Here is an 18,570-nt window from a genome sequence, read left to right as displayed (position 1 = left end):
TTTTGTAATTTCCGTTATCTTCTATATCCTATTTTAACCGTTAGACAGTCAGTATACTAACGTACAGGACCGTACTCAGAAATTAAAATTTATCATATTCGTATAGTTCTTATAAATTATTGGCTCATTTCAGTTAAGTAAATATGAAAAAATGACTCCATTTCAGTTTTATATAATTTAAGATTAGTTTTATCAGGCATTTAGAAATTTGAAGAGGTGTATTTAACAGAAGTACAGAAGTCTGAGGAGGTATAGGAGGTATAAAATGATTGTTTTCTCGGTATATTTAACAGAAATTTGAAAAAATGAAATGTCCAAAAGTGGAAATAATTAGTTTGTATTTAGATGTGAGAATAATTTATTTCGTACTTACCCGTGCATATTCACTGAATTATGTACTTGCGTATCAGCACAGAAAATACTACTTTTATGTACTAATTATATTGCGAGAAAGGCACTTACTTATTTAATAATCTCTGGTTTAGGAAAGCATTTATTAGAGTATTGATATATTGCCTCTTAACACAATAGAAGTATCTTTAAAACTGCATATTTACAAAGACGTGTAAAATGAAAAGAATTTCTACCTCTACTGGGTATTTACTAGTTTTCACTATCTTGTTTCTGTAAATATTTAAACAAGCTTTTAATGCTTACATATTAGACGTATCTAGTTTTAAAGAACTACATGTTTTTTTTGTATTTTTCTAATATTTTATATTGCAGTCAAATCTATATTACTTTTTAGTACTTCACTTCACTGACTTACCGTTTGTGCTACTGTGGTGTTTTTCTCTCGAGGTTGGTTTATAAGGAAGTTTGAGGGTGTAAGTAAATTAAGAACTGAGAAAATTTAATGTATCAGATCTATTTTATACATCATTATATTACAAATAGAAGTTTGGAAAAAAACTCAATTTAAATGTAGCTTTCATAGTTTATTTTATTGAGTTTTGTCAACATGGAAAAGTACAAATATTGCATTACACCGACTTCTAGCCTGGAATACACAATTGCATTGTGTGTAGAATTATATAGTTGACCTCGATGCAACTGTCAATGATAAACATTGCAGATGCATCCATACTTAGTATTTGCCAGTGTCCAGTGTACTTATAGCTTAGTTCGTCCTACGTACTATCCGTATCCGACCTGGTTCCCAGCGTTACACAGCCTTTCTCGAAACGAAACCCATTTTTTTTTAAATCTGAACCGAACTCGAAACATCTTCATCTGACGATGACTTAACCAAATCGAACGAAACATTTCACCGTTATCTCTGCGTTCGCGGTCCCGTACACTACACAAATCTCGAATCTCTAACGATTCAACTAATACTAATATCAGTACTGATACAATTAATAAATAGGTATATAAGATACAAATAACCATCAAATGACAATAATACACACAAATGCAGCATGTGACACTGGACAATAAGCAAGAAAAGACAATTAACAGTTTAATATATAACTAACATAACGCATATATACTAACCCAACGGAACTTAAGAGTTGGAAACACAGAGTGTCGTCGCGGCCTGCGCTCGACCAGACTAATAGACTTAAATCTGGTCGGAGCGCAGGTCAAAACGTCGTACGGTTAGAACGTGTCGCTCGTTACTAGCACATAAACGTATTAAGTTAATAATTATTATAGTATCGGTAATGAGTGAATCAGTTCAGTTCCATCTAGTCACGATGTCAACGCAAACCCCACAGCTCCTTTTTGTGCCAGCCGATGTGATTCGTAGATAATAAAGGATATATATCAAAAATAGTCAAGAGCTTGACGATTGCCTTTTGTAGATCGATCACCAAGTACCAGTATTTACGGGCTCCGTCCAGAATTCCCCCCATGAAGACGTACATATCTTTAAATCCAAGTCGAATCGGAAAGTATAGTTATTGTAGCGAAGGTGCTTCTTATTTTGTTCATATATGAGCCACGCTTTATTTTATTTAGGTAATAAATTTTGCCTACCTCCTATTTTCTTTTGATGTACGGCACCATCTGACAACCCTGACAAATAAATGTTTCCATCAAATTTCTGAAAATGTCTCCCAGGAATTATCAGGTCTCTCTTACATATTTTAAAATATATGTATAATGTAAACAGAGAGGAGCGCGTTTTCTCGACCTACTAGTTCGACCGAAAAAAATTAACTTCTAAAATAGGGGGTAGGCAAAATTATATACATTTTGGAGAGTTTGGGGATAGACGCCGAGTATGTAAATACGGCCGAGTGTCACCACATCACTATGGTTAAGTATATTCAGCTAAAGGAACGAGCGTCTGTAAAAGTTGTATATCTAGAAGTCGCATCTTGGTTGGCGAGAGCGCGGAGGGTGTGCGTCGACATCAGAACTAATAAGCGGGGTTGCATGGTGCACCGGTCGAGACTCTGGGAGAATGGAGTCGTTGAGTCGGTGGTTTTCGGCTGATATGTCATCCACCTCCTCCTCGTCGCCCGTAGCGACCAGCGTCCTCCTACCCGCCGGCGCTGCGGCAGAAAAGGTGCTTCATCCCCTGCAAAACTCGCGGCTCGCGGCGCGAGGAGGAAAGACGACCGGTCGAGCCGCCCCGACGAGTCGACCGGCCATCCACGAGTAAAAGAGATCGTACAAACCTCGCTTCTTATATCTACTAAAGCTAAAGTATATTGTAATTAGAACTTTCTTATATTAAGTTATTGCATGAATTACAGTTATGAGGTACTGTACTTCCTAATAATATAACCTCTGTACATATAACTTTTGCACTCGATATTTATAATAATAACCACAATTTTATCAAAACAGATAGAATATAGGCATGAGTATATATAATATATGTATATATTAATCAGTGGTTTTTCTTTAAATAATGGAATGCATCTCGTCACAACAATGTTTGAGCTATAAGCCCCGCTTCGTTAAGCGGGGCTGGGACGAGCCAGGTTTGACCGGCTCGGCCAGGGCGAGCGTCTCGACGACGCGTCAGTGTGCGGCGTCGAGACGGCCGCCGCAACACAACAGCTACACATAGAGAAAATAACCAATAGGAATATGTAATGTACTATATTACACTTACGCTAGAGATCTACACAACACACAAAGAGATAACCCTTATGTAGATACAGATACGATACGTATGCAATAGTGCGATACGTAATCAATAATAATTAATTAATAATCAACCATCAATAATAATGAAAACGTTAAGCAAAGTTATACATAGCAAACGCTAGTCAAATAGAAGCTAAGAATGGTAAATAAGCACTGATGACAGACATATAATATCATTTGAAATATATCGTTGTTCTGTATATGGAATTAGTCTACACGAGTTTCGATTTAGGCCAGAGTAACCAATAACATCACCTATGTCGCTAGTATAGTTTGTGCTCGGAACACTGTAACTGACTAAAACTGTAAGATTGTACATTATCGACCCGTACGGCGTACACGTTTGCGCGTCTGTACGGCGTCGGCGTCTGGACGCCATCGGGTCCCTACCGTCGCCGCTGAACGGCCTTTTTGCTTACTTCCAGGCCCGTTGTCGCGTTCGCGGCTACTGTATCACAAGCGGGGGCAAATCTGTGGAATATCTTGCATATCGTGAGTCCACTGCCTTGCAATATCTCTTCGCTATACAGAACCTAAATTTTAACTACATATACAAGGGGATCATAGTCTTCGACAAATAAACCGACATTACGAATCATTTTCGTCAAATTTCAATGCTCTTTTCGTTACATTATTTACAATACACAGAGTAACGAAAAGTTTTCGCTTTACAAGTATCTCTTCCATTCAATATTTTTCTCTACATATCTCTAGCTCGTGTCCCTGTACGTTTCAGGTTATACTGCCCACGCATTTAACTAATAACTTTTGCCCAATATTTTTTTAAAAACTCTTAGTTTTCAAGATAATACAATTCTTTTTAATTTAATTTTTTTTACCCTGGAGTATAAGTCGAGACGCTGAGTTGATTTTATATTAAATAAAAAGAAAGGTAAAACTGGTAACTAATTTATTATTTAGGCTAGCAAAAAAATTTAAGACAATATCCAGGTATTTATTTTATCAATAGGTAGCTCGTTATGGTAATTTTATTGGATACAAAATGTTGGGAAAATATGAGTTTTCGAAAAAATTTCTTAAACAAAAGTTGTTGATTTTGAAGAGTTAAATAAGTAATTAAAATTTTTGTAGTTATTCCTAGATCACCCTGTACGATTAGATGAAACAATTTGCTTATATGAGGCGGGTTCGGTTTATAGTGTAAAAGCCATTAACATAGTAAGTAAAAGAAAAATAAATGAAGCTCAAATAATTCTTTAAAATTTCAAAATTTAAACGTTTTCTACTCGCTTCAAAATGCTCCCGTACTCATTTTTATAAAAATCTGTTCGTTACTAAAATTACAGTTACAGTCTCTGACAATTTTTCATTTCTGATTTGATTATTTAATTTTTTTTCGGACAAAAAATCGCTAATAAAATTATATTAAAAAATTAGACCCCAAATAAAACGTAGGATTTTCAACGTCCAAAAATGAACTTTTTTAGGGTCAAGTTAATAAAAAAATATGAGTTTAATTTTTTATTTATTCCATTAATGGCTTGTATATCTATATTTCGCACTACTATGTATATAGTATCGCCTTTATTATCTACTCTGTTCATTTTTGACAAATTGATAATTCTGAAATTACACAGGGTGTTCCGGAAAAGGTACTATAAATTCAGGAACCGATAGATCATCAAAAGAATTGGATTTTAAATTATGGTCCATGTATATCGTCTTTTGTTTTTGAGAATGCATCGAAATTTGGTACAGTTAAGTTTTGGCTAAATGCACCAATGTTAGTTTTTAACCATCTGCTAGAGGTCAACCGCTACAACCTTTCGGTGCGACATTTTATAACATAACTTTTTTTAGGTTAGATTATTTGTAATGTACGACGAACCGTTTTTGATAAAATCGCATTAACTGCCCCAAAATCAACGAGCTTATATTCTTTAACGTATAGGGTGTTCAGAAACTAATGAGTATATCTCAACGGTAACGTTCTTGAATGAAAATAAACCGACTTAGACCATGTTATCTTAGTACAACTTTGCTTAATTAAAAAGTTGTCGACCTTTTTTTATTCCATTTTAATTAACAGATAATTATTACTACATAACATTGTAATAAGGTAATTAGGTCCGAATCGGTTTATTTTCATACCTTGAAGTTTGGCTCGATCGTTTCCGAATACCTTGTACATTAAAAAGTACAAGTCAGTCGACTTTGGGGCAGTTAATTACGTTTTTCTCCAAAACGGAGTTTTTAGTGAATGTTTTTTTTTATGTAAAATGAAATATGCACTATAAAAATCCTAACCTCTAAAAAGTTATTTCATCAAATATTGGCAACACTTTCAGGAGACCAAATTTCATTGCATTGCTTTGTTTTTTGAAAAATATATAGCTAATATTTTGTTTTGAAAAGTCATCTTCGACACCCTCTCAAGAAACAAAAGACAACTACTTTTTTAATGTTGCATAAGCCCTTAAATTTATGGTACCTTTTTCCAAAACACCCTGTAGTATATAGATCTGACTGGTCAACCTTCTTCCGTAATATCCGAAAAATATCAGTATTATCACAGCCAGAAAAATATTTAAACAGAGGATACCTGTAGATATTGGAGAATTTGATTCCGCACCCTGTATATTTCCGCGGAGCGAAAACATTGACCAAAATGAATCTTGTCCTGTTTGTTTGTTTATAACAATAACTATTACTTCAAAACACGGTGAAATTCAACATTCTTTAAACTATTGGATGGCAACCTTCCGTGAAACCTGTTGCGAACAATAGAGGATACGATTTGCTGAAAAACGGCGTTTCTCCATATTAGTAAAAGTGTGTGTAATTAAATTGTCGGTGAACGTGGCCGAATCAAGCACATTTCCACATCAAAGAACCCCGCCACTGTTAAAGCTATCAAAAAGACTTGTCTTATTAAATTGTACTTATTTGCCTACTTCGATCAAACATAATTTCTATGTACAATTCGTATTCTGCGCTGCCGGGCGGGCGTGTGCGTTTCGCTATTTGACAATTTGACATTCTATCATCAGCCGTCGAAGTGTTAAGAGCGACGTGACAATTACCTATAAGACGAAAAAAACTGCATAATCCTGATTATTTTATTTTAATTACAGTCAGTCTGCCACGGTATATTTTACTCTATAAATATCTATCGATTTGCTCATTATTATCCGATCTCAAGGTACGAGTGTTTACAAAAATAAATTGTTTAAGTGGAAGTGGCTGGTTAGTTTGTGGGTGGTTATATAGCCGTGCCCGCTTTCAATTTACCACCGCCTTTGGCATGCCGGCGGACACACCATATGTGCATAGCGTATAGTTTTTAATTATGGGTCGTCTTCAGCGGTCACTACGAGACACAACACTGGGAAAACAAAGAAAAATAAAATAAAATCGAAATGATAAATAAACTTTAATCTATATTCAGAAGAAATCAAACAGTAAACCAAAATCAATTATTCATAAATAAACAACTAAATTAATAAATTATAACTTAAAAAAGGTCAGATCTGGACGAGACCAATTTGGTCCGTTCCGATGAAAACTAAAAAAATAAAAATAAAAACGAAAAACTAAGGAGTTGTGGTCTCGCTAAAGCACTGCCGTCGCTTAACTGATGGCATTTCAAGCAAAACCACGCAATTTCAGAGAAAGCTAAAGATGTTAGAAAGTGGTAATAAACGTGAAACTAAACACAACACACAAATGAGAATAAGCGGATCTTTGGCGGCAGGAGCGACCATCGTTAAAAATCTGTTACATTCAGTCGGTCTGTATTTCTCTTACGCTATTTATTTTAACTATATCAGCTATCACAAAGCGGGACGGTGCCCTTACCGCCGCCGACGCATCAAACACAAATACAAAATGCAACGTCACAAAACAAACGCCCCATCTATCTATGACTTGGCTGCTCTGTTTGGCCGTTGCGTTGCGACTAGTCTGAATTTAAGAATACACGAAAACACTACATATAAATACATAAATTAATCTACTTAAGACATGAAATTAATATTACGAAATAATATATAATAAATACTATTTGTAAATATATATATATATATATATATATATGTGTATATATAGTTTAGCTATAATCTTTGGGTCATTTCCCAACATATAACGGCGATGGCACAATAATAATTAATACAAAAACATCAGACCGTAGAAATGTTTGCTATAGGAAACGCGAATGCACTTCTGACTAGCTTCGTATTTTATAAGTACTAAGTTATTAAATTAGGGAGGTGCGCTTCTGGCGGGCAGTAGCACCCCCGGACTCGCTGCACTCTGGCGCAGGCCATCGCATCCATTACCTAATAAGTTGCGATAACAGCATCGCGCGAAATAATAAATAAATTATATTTACCGGCGACGGCAGCGCAGAATGCAGCGAACGCGCTGGTGTCTACGAATTCTCGTCGCTCTATGTGGTTTTGCTCTTGTTCGTTTTGAAGCTGACCTGCAAAACACGGTTGCCCAGCGTGTAACCGTTCAGCGACTGGATGGCCACTACAGCTTCGTCGTAATTGGTCATCGTGACAAAACCGAAGCCTTTACATTTGTTGGTCTGCAGGTCACGGATTACTTTGACGCTCTGGACTGCGCCGAATGGGCCAAATAGCTGCCAGAGAACGTTCTCCTCGGTCTCTGGGGCAAGATTGTACACGAAGATACACCAACCAGAACCGTTCATTGCGTTTCCGGGCAGCATCGAATTGGCCAGCAGGTCTCCGGCCAGCGGAGAATACCTAGTAAAAAAAAATTATATGTTCCTCCTCTTTTATCGCACCCTTTCATACATGCTCTCCAACTCGCTAAACACGAACGGGGAAAAACTAGATCTATAAGGGCTTTTCCTTTTAAAACGGATTCTCCCATAGCTCCGGTGCTAACCACAAATTAGGTTTCTAATGGAACACCCTGTACATTAATGCGTTTATAACTTCTCTTTGAACGTAAGGCCTGCTTTTATAAATATTAGGTTTCATGTTTGAAAGTGAAAATTAACATTTTACCGGTCTCACATTTGCCAAAACAACTTTTTTAATTTTTAAACCACGAATTACAATTATCTAGATGGACATTATTTTTACTATAACTGGTTCTACTTATTCTATTAGCCTTGGTTATGTTTGTCAGTTTACTTGATAAACCTGGCAACATTGCTCATACTTATTTTAATTTTTTTAAGTCCCGAATTAGGTCAAAATGAAAAAAAAGTACGGGTCTCAATTGTTTAACTTATTTTAACAGAATCTGATTTTACTTGTTAGAATTTATAAAAAGTAGAATTTATTCTTCTTTTCTACCGCATTGCAAGATATGCAGAATCGAAAAAGGCAAGCTTCCAGAAACATTATTAAATCATTTGCATATTCCTGTAATTATCATATTTTTTAATACAGAAGTAACTTTGCTCAAATATCATTTCCATAAATCCGATAAACACTTTTATTTATTATTATCACAAGAGCTGCGAAAGAATTCGTCTTAAGTGGGACACCCTATACAAATCAGAAGAGGGATAATAATAGTGGCCATATTCCGTACTGCCAAATTAATTTCAACTTCGTTTCAATTTTGACGTGGCTACGTCTATAAAACCGACGGCTGTCGTGCCAGAAATAGCGATGTAACGAAATCCTGAATCGATTTTTCTGCTCATAACCTTCGAGCGGATCGAAATGAACCGAACGAACACGAACGAACATCGTGACTTAAAAATCCATAGGGGCTTTTGTCGTTTACGACATAGATTCACAATAACTTTTCTCCTAGTTTTTGCATTGCATTTGTGAGTATCAGTTAACTCACTACAAGTTTACAAGATGAACTGACCGAAGTATCGAGACGTATCCACAACTCTTGCGGTTGCATCCACGAGAGACAACCCACCATGGGTTCTATGTAACGTCTATAAAAAATAAAATGATGTATGGCAAGGTACGGAATATCAGCCGTCGATTTGGTGGAAGACAAATATAAAACGAGTATAGGGTTGTAACGTTACGTTCGCTTCGCAATAGGTGCCAGATCGGGTGGACCGGGAGGCGCGGAATTCTACAAGAAAAGGCTACAACATAGGATGCTTACCTGAAGCGTCCCGTGGGATGGTGGATCGGGCCGGCGAATCGTCGCGTGGCTTGTGGAGTAAGGTAAGCTGCCAATGGAGGAATGGCTTTGTTGTTGTTGCTTGGATTATTGGCAAACTTCACGGTGATGGGTTCGGTGGATCCCTTGGGAATGGTCCCATTTAGTTCTTGGATAGCTCTCTCTGCTTCTAAGCGTTGGTCGAATCGGATGAATCCTACTCCTTTAGAAAGACCTAAGCGAGATTTTATTATAATTATACGTTAGGTACACGAACATGGGGCTGGACGACTCATCGCCAAATCTTCGACAATTTTGATAATTTGGATATGCTTCGCCACCCCTCCTACCAAACATAGGCCGTCAAGTAATGGTCGTAACTATAACAGGTATAAGAGATATGCATAAGCGTTTTGGGACGTCGTTCAATCATGCGTTCATATCGAACCTCAAGCACATTCCTAAACAGCCTATCTTGGTGTTTGAAATACGAGAAAAGAAAGATACAACGAATTATTGATAAGTACAAATGTGGTGCAAAGTTCATCGTTCTTTTCTTTGAATGAATACATATGTATGTGTGTAGGTGTGTGTTTGGTAGTGATTGCTCTGCTCTTTTAATTACAAACAGAACGAAAACGAACAAAAAAAAAACAGCAACTAAAAAATTCACATGCCACGATGCAAAACAATAAAAATCTAAGCTGTATAAATTAAATAAAAAAGTCGAAATAATAAGAATTGTGAACTTAAGTCTGAATACAAGTGTTCGTCAATTGATTAGGGGGATGGGTGCATCGTTCAGCTGTCTTCAGTTCAGATATTTAACAGTTAAGTTCACGTTCAAGCAAATAAACATCGGTAAGAGCTGTCTGAATAAATTTTGACAACAGACGAATTGAAATTAGTGCTGTTTCAGCTTGACTGGGTAAAACTAAATACGCGCCCCGAAACAGAACAACCAAAAGGTGGATTTGGTGGTTGTGGGTGGTGTTCATTTGGGTGTTATGGTAGAAAGGTACGTACCAGGCAAATTCTCTCCGGCCCCCGAGACAAATTGACGTACTAGGGAAGAGAAGAAAAAAACGCAAAATATAGGTACAGTAAGACAAATCAACTGGTGAATCGGCAGAGCCCGTGTGATACACCACGAACATCTACCGCTATCAAAAGCCAAATTTCAACAGTAACTCTGAGAGAAAATCATATAATTAAATCAAAGCTACATCCAATAAAAATAATAAAAACTAAATATTTACTGATTATAATAATCAATAAACAAACTGCAAGTATGTTCATGTATTTTGTATGTATGTTACTGTGATTGTGGCATTATACATTTCATATCTCAGAAGGTCCCTGGCCCGTAGGAACCATCAAAACATCAAACATGTTCGCGAACAGCTCGGCCCAAGGACCTTAAAACTCGCGACACCACTAATGTCGCTAAGTAGGTGAAGATACATTCAATACTTCAATAAACGAGGACATGCAGAGCCTTCATATATGTTTACAAGTCACCTGACCGCCGACCTTAAGCAACCAACATGGCAGGGCTGGTAATGGTAACCAAAAATCAGTAAATTTTGGTCTCACCAATATTGATTCGTTTACGTGAACAATGATGAATGATTGGTTGAATAGAATCTCGTGAAAAGCTTGTCGTCTTAAGTTTCGAAGGAAATAAAATAACTGGTCACGTGGCTTGTAGTCATTTACGAATGCCCTGTATATTCGCCGAGTTTGAAAACACAAAGGTACAACAGATAACCTTACCGGTAATATTATCACACAAGATGCGGGATGTTATTATCCGACCAAATGGACTGAAAAGGGCTTCTAAGTCTTGTTGGGTCATGTTCTTCGGTAAACCGGAAACGTACAAGTTAGCGCCTTTAATTGCCTCTGAACTCGGCCTGGCGTAAGAAACCTGAAAGAAATGAAGGCGAAAGATCAGGAATGCAACATTCCGAATTCTATACGCCGTAACTTGCTCAAGTAAAGAGTCAACAAGACGATGCAGATCGTTGCCAAATGCAGGTCAACATAGTTATTCACGACATTTATTCAGTGATTGATGTGAACGACCCTTGTCGTGGTAACTGAAATCTGTAGTCGATTACGTTTTGTTTCAGATGAGACGCGTGTGCGTAGCCGTGCAACAATGTTTACGCGTTGATCTCCATCTGATACAAAACGATTTTACAGCGTTTATGAATATCCCTGTCATGCTTTAGTTTTTTTTTTTGTGGTTGCGTCTTACCTTTATAGTTTTATTTTGTAATCTCAGTCCATTTAGTGTATTGATGGCTTTTTCTGCATCTTCTGGTCTATGGTAATTTACAAATCCGTAGCCCAACGATTGCCCTGTAAGTAACGGACTAGTCAGAACCCCGGGAACTGTAGGAATTAAAATTTCGAAAAAAAAAAATACGTGTTAATAACACAAAAGCAAACCAAAACGCAAATCAGGAAAATTTGTTAACAAAATTCAAATAAAACATACAAATATATGAATAACACCCCTCGGTGATGGTTGTATTAATTCATTATTTAATGGAAGCCTATATTTCTATGTTTTATTCGTAAAAAAAGTTAATTTGTTAATTTTGTTAGTAGTAAAACAAATAGTGAAAAATATTCAAATATTCTTACAAGGCAAACTATAAAACTTAATCGAAAAAAATATGTATTGACAAAATTCATGGATCGCTCAACTCGGGACATTCTTTGAAACTATCACGCCGCAATTTTGTATGTAAAACATAAATATTAGACATTTAAATAATGGCTGCAAAAATAAATATGTACACAGAATACGCTTCACACATAAAAGATTATTATCTAGGGTATGGTTGCTCAAGTGCTTAAATAAGATACAAGTTGCAGTGCCCGGCATCTGCATATTAGCGGTAATTTTTTAACGACAAGACTATAGAATGCACCAACATTGCGAAGTTTAAAATAGTAAGCTAAAAATACTAGGATATGCCGTTTATCGGACTTTTTAGGCTAGCTTGGAAGTGACGGAGTAAGACCTGCGTAATTTTCGCCCAAATATTGATCGTATGATGTCATAATATTTTTCCAATATCGGATTGGCATATTGCCCAACTTTATCAAGATGCTGTGATAGTTTAGAGAGAGTCTGATACAGCAGACGAATATTTCACACTAGTTTATTTTAAAGTACTCTATACGAACAGTTGTCCAACGGGAAAACACATACTTTCACTTAAAAGAAATTTTATTTTACGTTTTTGAAGCAGACTGTATGTATATACACGCTACATTTAAGTTATTTATAATTTTTCACACTGCTTTTTGGAAAGCCTTCCATGGAAAATCATCACTGATTTATGTAAAATCCCGAGATAAAACTAGTTTCAAGCTCTTGCCAAATATTAATAAAAGTACTCTGCCAAATACGTGTCAGACCTTTACTTATATCAAGAAATTAATATTACCTCGTTTTTCAAGAAAATGTGCTATGGACATTTTAGCAATACTAAAAGCTGAAGCTTGAAAAAATCTGTTGTATTAACTTAGGCATTTATTTTTCTCATCGCGCAGAACAACAAAGGTAAAAACTTGGACGCACAGATGGGATCGGGATACCAGACATTTGATACAATGTGTCGTCGTATTTGAACATAAAAAGAAACACGTGGCCTAAACAGCACGGTAGGAACTGTTAAAATGACTCACAAGGGGAAGCTTTAAATGAAAGAACTGTCTGGGACGGATAATAGTACTCAAACAAAATCGGATGCTGTAATTACAGCGTTGCTGGCTAAAAAATTGACCACCGTCAGTTTCTTCCAACTACAGGCAGCAACGATTTAGTTGTAAGTGCTGAAAATTTCAAAATTTCCATGTTGGAAAGATGCGAGAAAATGGCAAAGAGGAATAATACTAAAAGCTGCAAGGAGATGCTAGGAGGTCAGCGTAATATTATGATTAATTCTAAAAATAAAATCGATGTAAAGTTTATTTTCATTGGTTGAACAAATATTTTCCGATAAGAGCCAACCACGTGTGATCGAAGCAGCAAATTCGCTTGTTTCGCGGTACCAGAATTATTCTGCATCGGCTTCTGCCCGTCTACTAATTAGGCAAGTACGTGCCTGCCTAGTTTAAAAACGGAAGTAAATTTAGACGAATAAATAGATAACCGAATATAAGCCAAACTCGAGTTTATATAAACATATAAATATAATGGCAACTGGATGCATATCGCGTATCCTTATTTTATTTTACTACCATCGAGTATGTGTAAGCCGTAGGACGCCTATTCAAAACAAAGCTTCTAATTTATCGGGTTACAGGAAGTCATGATACTACACCAGTGGTGCCCCAAATACAGAACGTAAGGTGCTTATAACAACATTTAAACCGTACGAAATTTTAATTGGTAATGTTTTTGCAGCTATTATCGTTATGGATTTAAATTTTAAAATATCAAATCTAAATTTTTCCCAAGTGCTAGCAATATGCATGTTTTTGGTTTAATGAATATGTACTACACGTTTGTATTAGTGCAAAGTTAAGAAAAAACATATACAGGGTGTTCATCTATTCCTCTCACTACACACTTTTGTTTGCCTTGTGAATTGAACTGAAGTAAATTAAATACTGATCTTAATTAATTTTAGAATAATTTAGAAATTAAAATCAGTTCCCATCCCCATTAATTTTCATTAGTTTCAGCATATATTAATTGTTAATTTTTATATAAACTAATAATTTGTACCTTCTACGCCGGGAACCATTTTAGAAAGATTTAAAGATGGAATTTTGTCTGTAAATAAATAAATATTTTAAATTACAGTGCAACAGAATATTTCGAATTACTTGTGACATTAAACATTTCCCAAATTTTATATGTAACTAGCATTTTTCATAGACCACCCTGTATATGGTATAGAATATTAAGTGATTAAGAAATTACTGCACCGCAGTCTCTATAACACGTAGTAAGTAAAGCAGTTTTATTTTTTTATTAAAGTTGAAAGAATATTTGCTTGGTGTGGGTATAAAAAATTTGTTATTCTGTTATACTTAAGTGCAAAGTTAAAGTTATATCTTTCACACATATTTAGAATATGTACAGGGTGGCCACCCTAATTTCGGGCGTTAAATGATAAAAATCACAGACCAAAAGGAATCACTGCCGTTTGCAGAAGGGAAAAAATAATTATAACCTATTACAATACAAAACGTAAGTTATAAACTGCATTATTCATATGCGAGTGTAGACAACTAGTCTACTGAGACCAAAATACTAATTATTTCAATTGATAGATTGTGTAACCTTGACAAACATTTTATGCAACTCCCATAAATTGACAGCGCTTGTTCTCATTCAGATATATTCTGTTATGACTGACTACATATAGTTTTTGATTCCACAACTACAATACAATAATTCCTTTTAATCTATGACAAAAGATGATAGGGACTGAACAGAGAAAATATGAATAGTTTGAAATAAATTTACTACTACTATGAAAGGGTTTATATTTGTAAAAAAAGTGTAGGCCACAATTTTTCACAGTAAATAATTTAGTTTATAGTAACGTAAATTCTTTTGTGGGCCATGATCTGCAATTTCCACTGCACTGTTTTTTTTTTTTAATTATGGAAGTAAATATACGCGATAACAGATAAATTCTATTTTAATAATAATAATCGCCGATCAGCTGGTACGTTGAGCAGGAAGTGGTCCTAACTGACGCGTAACTCTTAAAATTTATAACTGTAAACGTTATTTTTCTTATTCGACAAACAAAAAATGTAAATAATAAAATTTAAAAGTAAATATTTTTTATACAAATTACTGAAACGCACTACGTATAATGAGCGAAAAATTTTAATTGCAATTTCAAACAAGAACATGGATAGCCAATTTCTTTTCCGCTGTAATAATACATTGGCAACATGACAAAATATTATAAATTCTATAAATAACTACTAGTTGCTACGAACAATGTTTTGCATTTTACATACATAATGGGTGATATTGTACACATAGAAATAGATATAGGGATTATAAAAAAATAACTAGTCGCGACATTAAAACTAAAAAGTTTTTAGATCAATCCCTTCTTAAAAAAATAATAAAACGACTCAACTTACAATTAATAAATTAGTAACAAGCTGAACAAAATATAAATGAAAAATTACCACCACCAAGCTACCTAGACTGAGGATATTAGTTGAGTAAAACAATATCTGAATACCTTTTTGACGATATCCCAGTAGTTTGCACAGATTTTAGAGGAAATATCCACGGATATCTTTCTTTCTAGTGACATTCAATCTAAAAATCTCAGGTTGTTACTAATTTATTACAACTTGCCTCACAAAGTACAGCTAGTAAATACACGAAGGTTAAGATTGTTGTAATTACCAAACTTACAGGGTGGCTGAAAAATGCCCCAAGTAGTTTTTACCAATAAAAATAATAATATTAATAAGGTGAGTTAATTGCAGAAATAATTTTGACTTCATGAAATATGCCGACCATGATTTTTTCATTGGAATGACAGTCTAATAAATTACTTGAATTATTACTGTAACATTAAACAAAAAGGTAAGAATAAAAAACAAAGAATATTTTAAAAAGATAAACCTCTAAATTAACCATCTAATTAAAACAATAGATAACAATTAATTATTAAAATAGTTTAAAATTTAAATACATTGTCCTGGTTCATTCTGATAAACGCAAAAGCTATTACCAGTTTACTTGTCGACATAATGAAAACACAAGAAAATTTCTTCATAACTGACGTCAAATTAGATTAGAACTGCAGTAGTTGACTGCGTCACTGAGCGTTTTAACGCTCGTATGTTAGAGACCTTAGCTGATTGCAAAATTATTATTTGTAATAAATTTTGTGTATACGTACTGACAAACGCGCCACTGTTTAAATGAAAACTCGCAAAGCTTTCGCATTTACCTGTTAGGAACAAGCAAAACAAGTTTCAAAGAAAAACATACCTGTAACTTTGTCCCTAATTAATTTACAGCTTTCGACTTCACCAATGCTTGAAAACAGAGACCTAATTTCTTCTTGGGTCATAGTTTGAGGTAAATAGTTGACAATGAGGTTAGTTTTCGACTCTTCCTGTCCTCCGCCGACATTGTTACCACTACTACCGTTTTGCTGTCCTACAACTCCAGAATCTAAACCATTGGACATCATGGTTGTTTTTTCGTCACTCAAATTAAAAGTGGTAATGGTAATTTTTTTAATTAATTCTTCTATTTTGATAAATTAAATTATACTGTACACTTAAATTTACTTGGTGTTTTCTTGTTTTGACGACTTTTGTTTCTTGAATTTATTACAAAATTTATTCGAAGGACTGAATTTCTACGATTTTTTTTTTCGTTTTTTGTAGGGTAAATCTTACCCTATTTTACGATCTGAAAAAAAAAGAAGCCATCATGAGACGACAGATAACTAATTACAATTTTTTAGGCATTATAAACATATTATTCGGCGCCAAGTGCCAAAACAAATACATAACTAATTTACTAAGCGCCGTTTATGTAATTTAATATTTATTTCAGTGTAGATGTACCCCCAAAATACTGAAAATAATGTTTCAAACTACGTTTAATATCCACTCTTGCAAATACAAGAACCTCCCTAGTTGGTTCAGCCGCTGTATTTTTTTATTAAACTAAACAAAACCGGACTCGGCAAAAATATCAGTTCAATGACTCGGACTTGCGAGAAACGCCATCCAACATTTTTTAGACATAAAAAGTTCTAAGTTTCTGTTTTTTGTAATAGCTAGTCCGGTGCAGGTATGGGTATTTAACTTTCAGTTGCATATTAACTGTGATATATTGAATAATGTTTGTGAATTTATTTTTTTAAATAACATTGAAAAACAGAAATAGATTTTGAGTATACTTAAAAATTCCCACACATCTTGCAGAATTGTGAAGGTTATTTGCATTTTCTTCCTGTCACACTCAACTTTATTATTCAAATTAAAATAAGAATTACGTATTCGTCGTGTTAACATGTCATTATTGGATTATAAATAAGAAAATAGTGCGTTTTTAGTGATTTATTATAATGCAGTTGGTAAAACATTCGTTTTTGTAATTCTCATAAGAATGTATAATAGATAGTTCTAATTTTAATAAGTGGAACACAAGTTTTGTTTATAATATGTAACTCCAAAACCCACTCGTAAGAATTTAAAGCAAAATGTGGAAACTAAAAATAAGTAGAACCATATGAATACATTTGTGGGTCAAAAATATGAAATAGCTTGTATACAAAAATATAACACATTCAAAAATACTTTTGCAAAATTTATATCGGGTTAAGAGTCGGTTTGATACAGCTATAGCATTTAGTATAAAATGAAGTAACTTCCTACTTATACCGAAGCTCAAATGAATTTAAATTCAGTTTATTTTTAGATGCTGCAGCTATTCTCGTTTAAAGAAGCATATACAAAACCCGTAGAAAATTTTAAAGAACCAATACGAGTATGAAAAATTATATCCCTAGGTGGTCTTTGAATCGCAGATTTTTGCGATAATCGTTTCGTATTTTTAGTTTTATTGTTTACTTTAATTTGTATGTGTAATGTAAACTTGTCTGCACATTTTTAATTTGAAGTAGGTGTAACCTATCGGGAACATGTTGAAAATGACGGTATCAACCACGTGCGTTAGATTTCACTTTTCCGTTTAAATTCAGGTTGCTAATCACTTCTTTTATGTGGTATACTTATAGTTTATGTCCAATTCTTGCACTGGAGAACGTTAGATAACATTTAAATGCATATCACTGCAAAAAAGGTTCAACAAAGCGATACTGCGCACATATAATTTAGACCGAATTCGCTGGTTTACATATGCACCAATTACTGACGCTGAATGTTATTATTGATTATTTTATTCACAATAATTGTATCTAGGTAACGTGAACTGCTGGCAAAACTGTCGAACTCACCTAAAACCTGCAAACTACACATGTGTGGTGTCACTATTCATTCAAAAGAAGTTACAAAAGTAAATGTTTTCTACTAATAAAAGCCAAAATAAAATTAACGAAAACAAAAAAGAAAAAAAATTAAATAAAACCGAAACCGCTACCTTCCGCGCTCGGAATCGTACTAAACTGGGTTCTATTATGAAGTTGCGACTCAAACGCGTTACCGGCAGCAATGCGATACCACACATGCGTGAATGGACACCGCCATGCTCTATTTTTAATTTTTAGCAAATTTTGTGTTTTAATTTACCAAATTCTCCGAATTCGATAATTCCTTTACTACTTAAAACTATGTTTTTGCACGTTCTCCAGATATTTTTTGCGAACAAAAACCTGTTTATTAAAAACATTCGAC

General features: G+C 34.6%; 1 protein-coding gene across 2 annotated transcripts; it reads right to left on the bottom strand.

The window, feature by feature from the left end:
• Positions 1 to 925: 925 nt before the first annotated feature.
• Positions 926 to 18,353, bottom strand: LOC108907477 (ELAV-like protein 3). Of its 2 annotated transcripts, XM_018711183.2 has the most exons (8): positions 18,174 to 18,353; positions 16,190 to 16,618; positions 13,937 to 13,984; positions 11,447 to 11,550; positions 10,960 to 11,113; positions 10,210 to 10,248; positions 9,187 to 9,418; positions 926 to 7,841 (listed from the first exon to the last, which is right to left on the bottom strand). In XM_018711183.2, exons 2-8 carry the CDS (start codon positions 16,392 to 16,394, stop codon positions 7,517 to 7,519), a joined length of 1,107 nt encoding a protein of 368 aa, XP_018566699.1. In that variant the 5' UTR covers positions 16,395 to 16,618; positions 18,174 to 18,353; the 3' UTR covers positions 926 to 7,516. The 2 variants fall into 2 exon arrangements, with proteins under 2 accessions (XP_018566699.1, XP_018566701.1); XM_018711185.2 differs by lacking the exon at positions 10,210 to 10,248.
• Positions 18,354 to 18,570: the final 217 nt, after the last annotated feature.

The sequence above is a fragment of the Anoplophora glabripennis genome, unplaced genomic scaffold, assembly GCF_000390285.2.
Source record: "Anoplophora glabripennis isolate ALB-LARVAE unplaced genomic scaffold, Agla_2.0 scaffold5, whole genome shotgun sequence".
NCBI classification, from domain to species: domain Eukaryota; kingdom Metazoa; phylum Arthropoda; class Insecta; order Coleoptera; family Cerambycidae; genus Anoplophora; species Anoplophora glabripennis.
The sequence above is the reverse complement of the archived record's forward strand: the minus strand, read 5'-3'. Positions and strand labels throughout refer to the sequence as shown.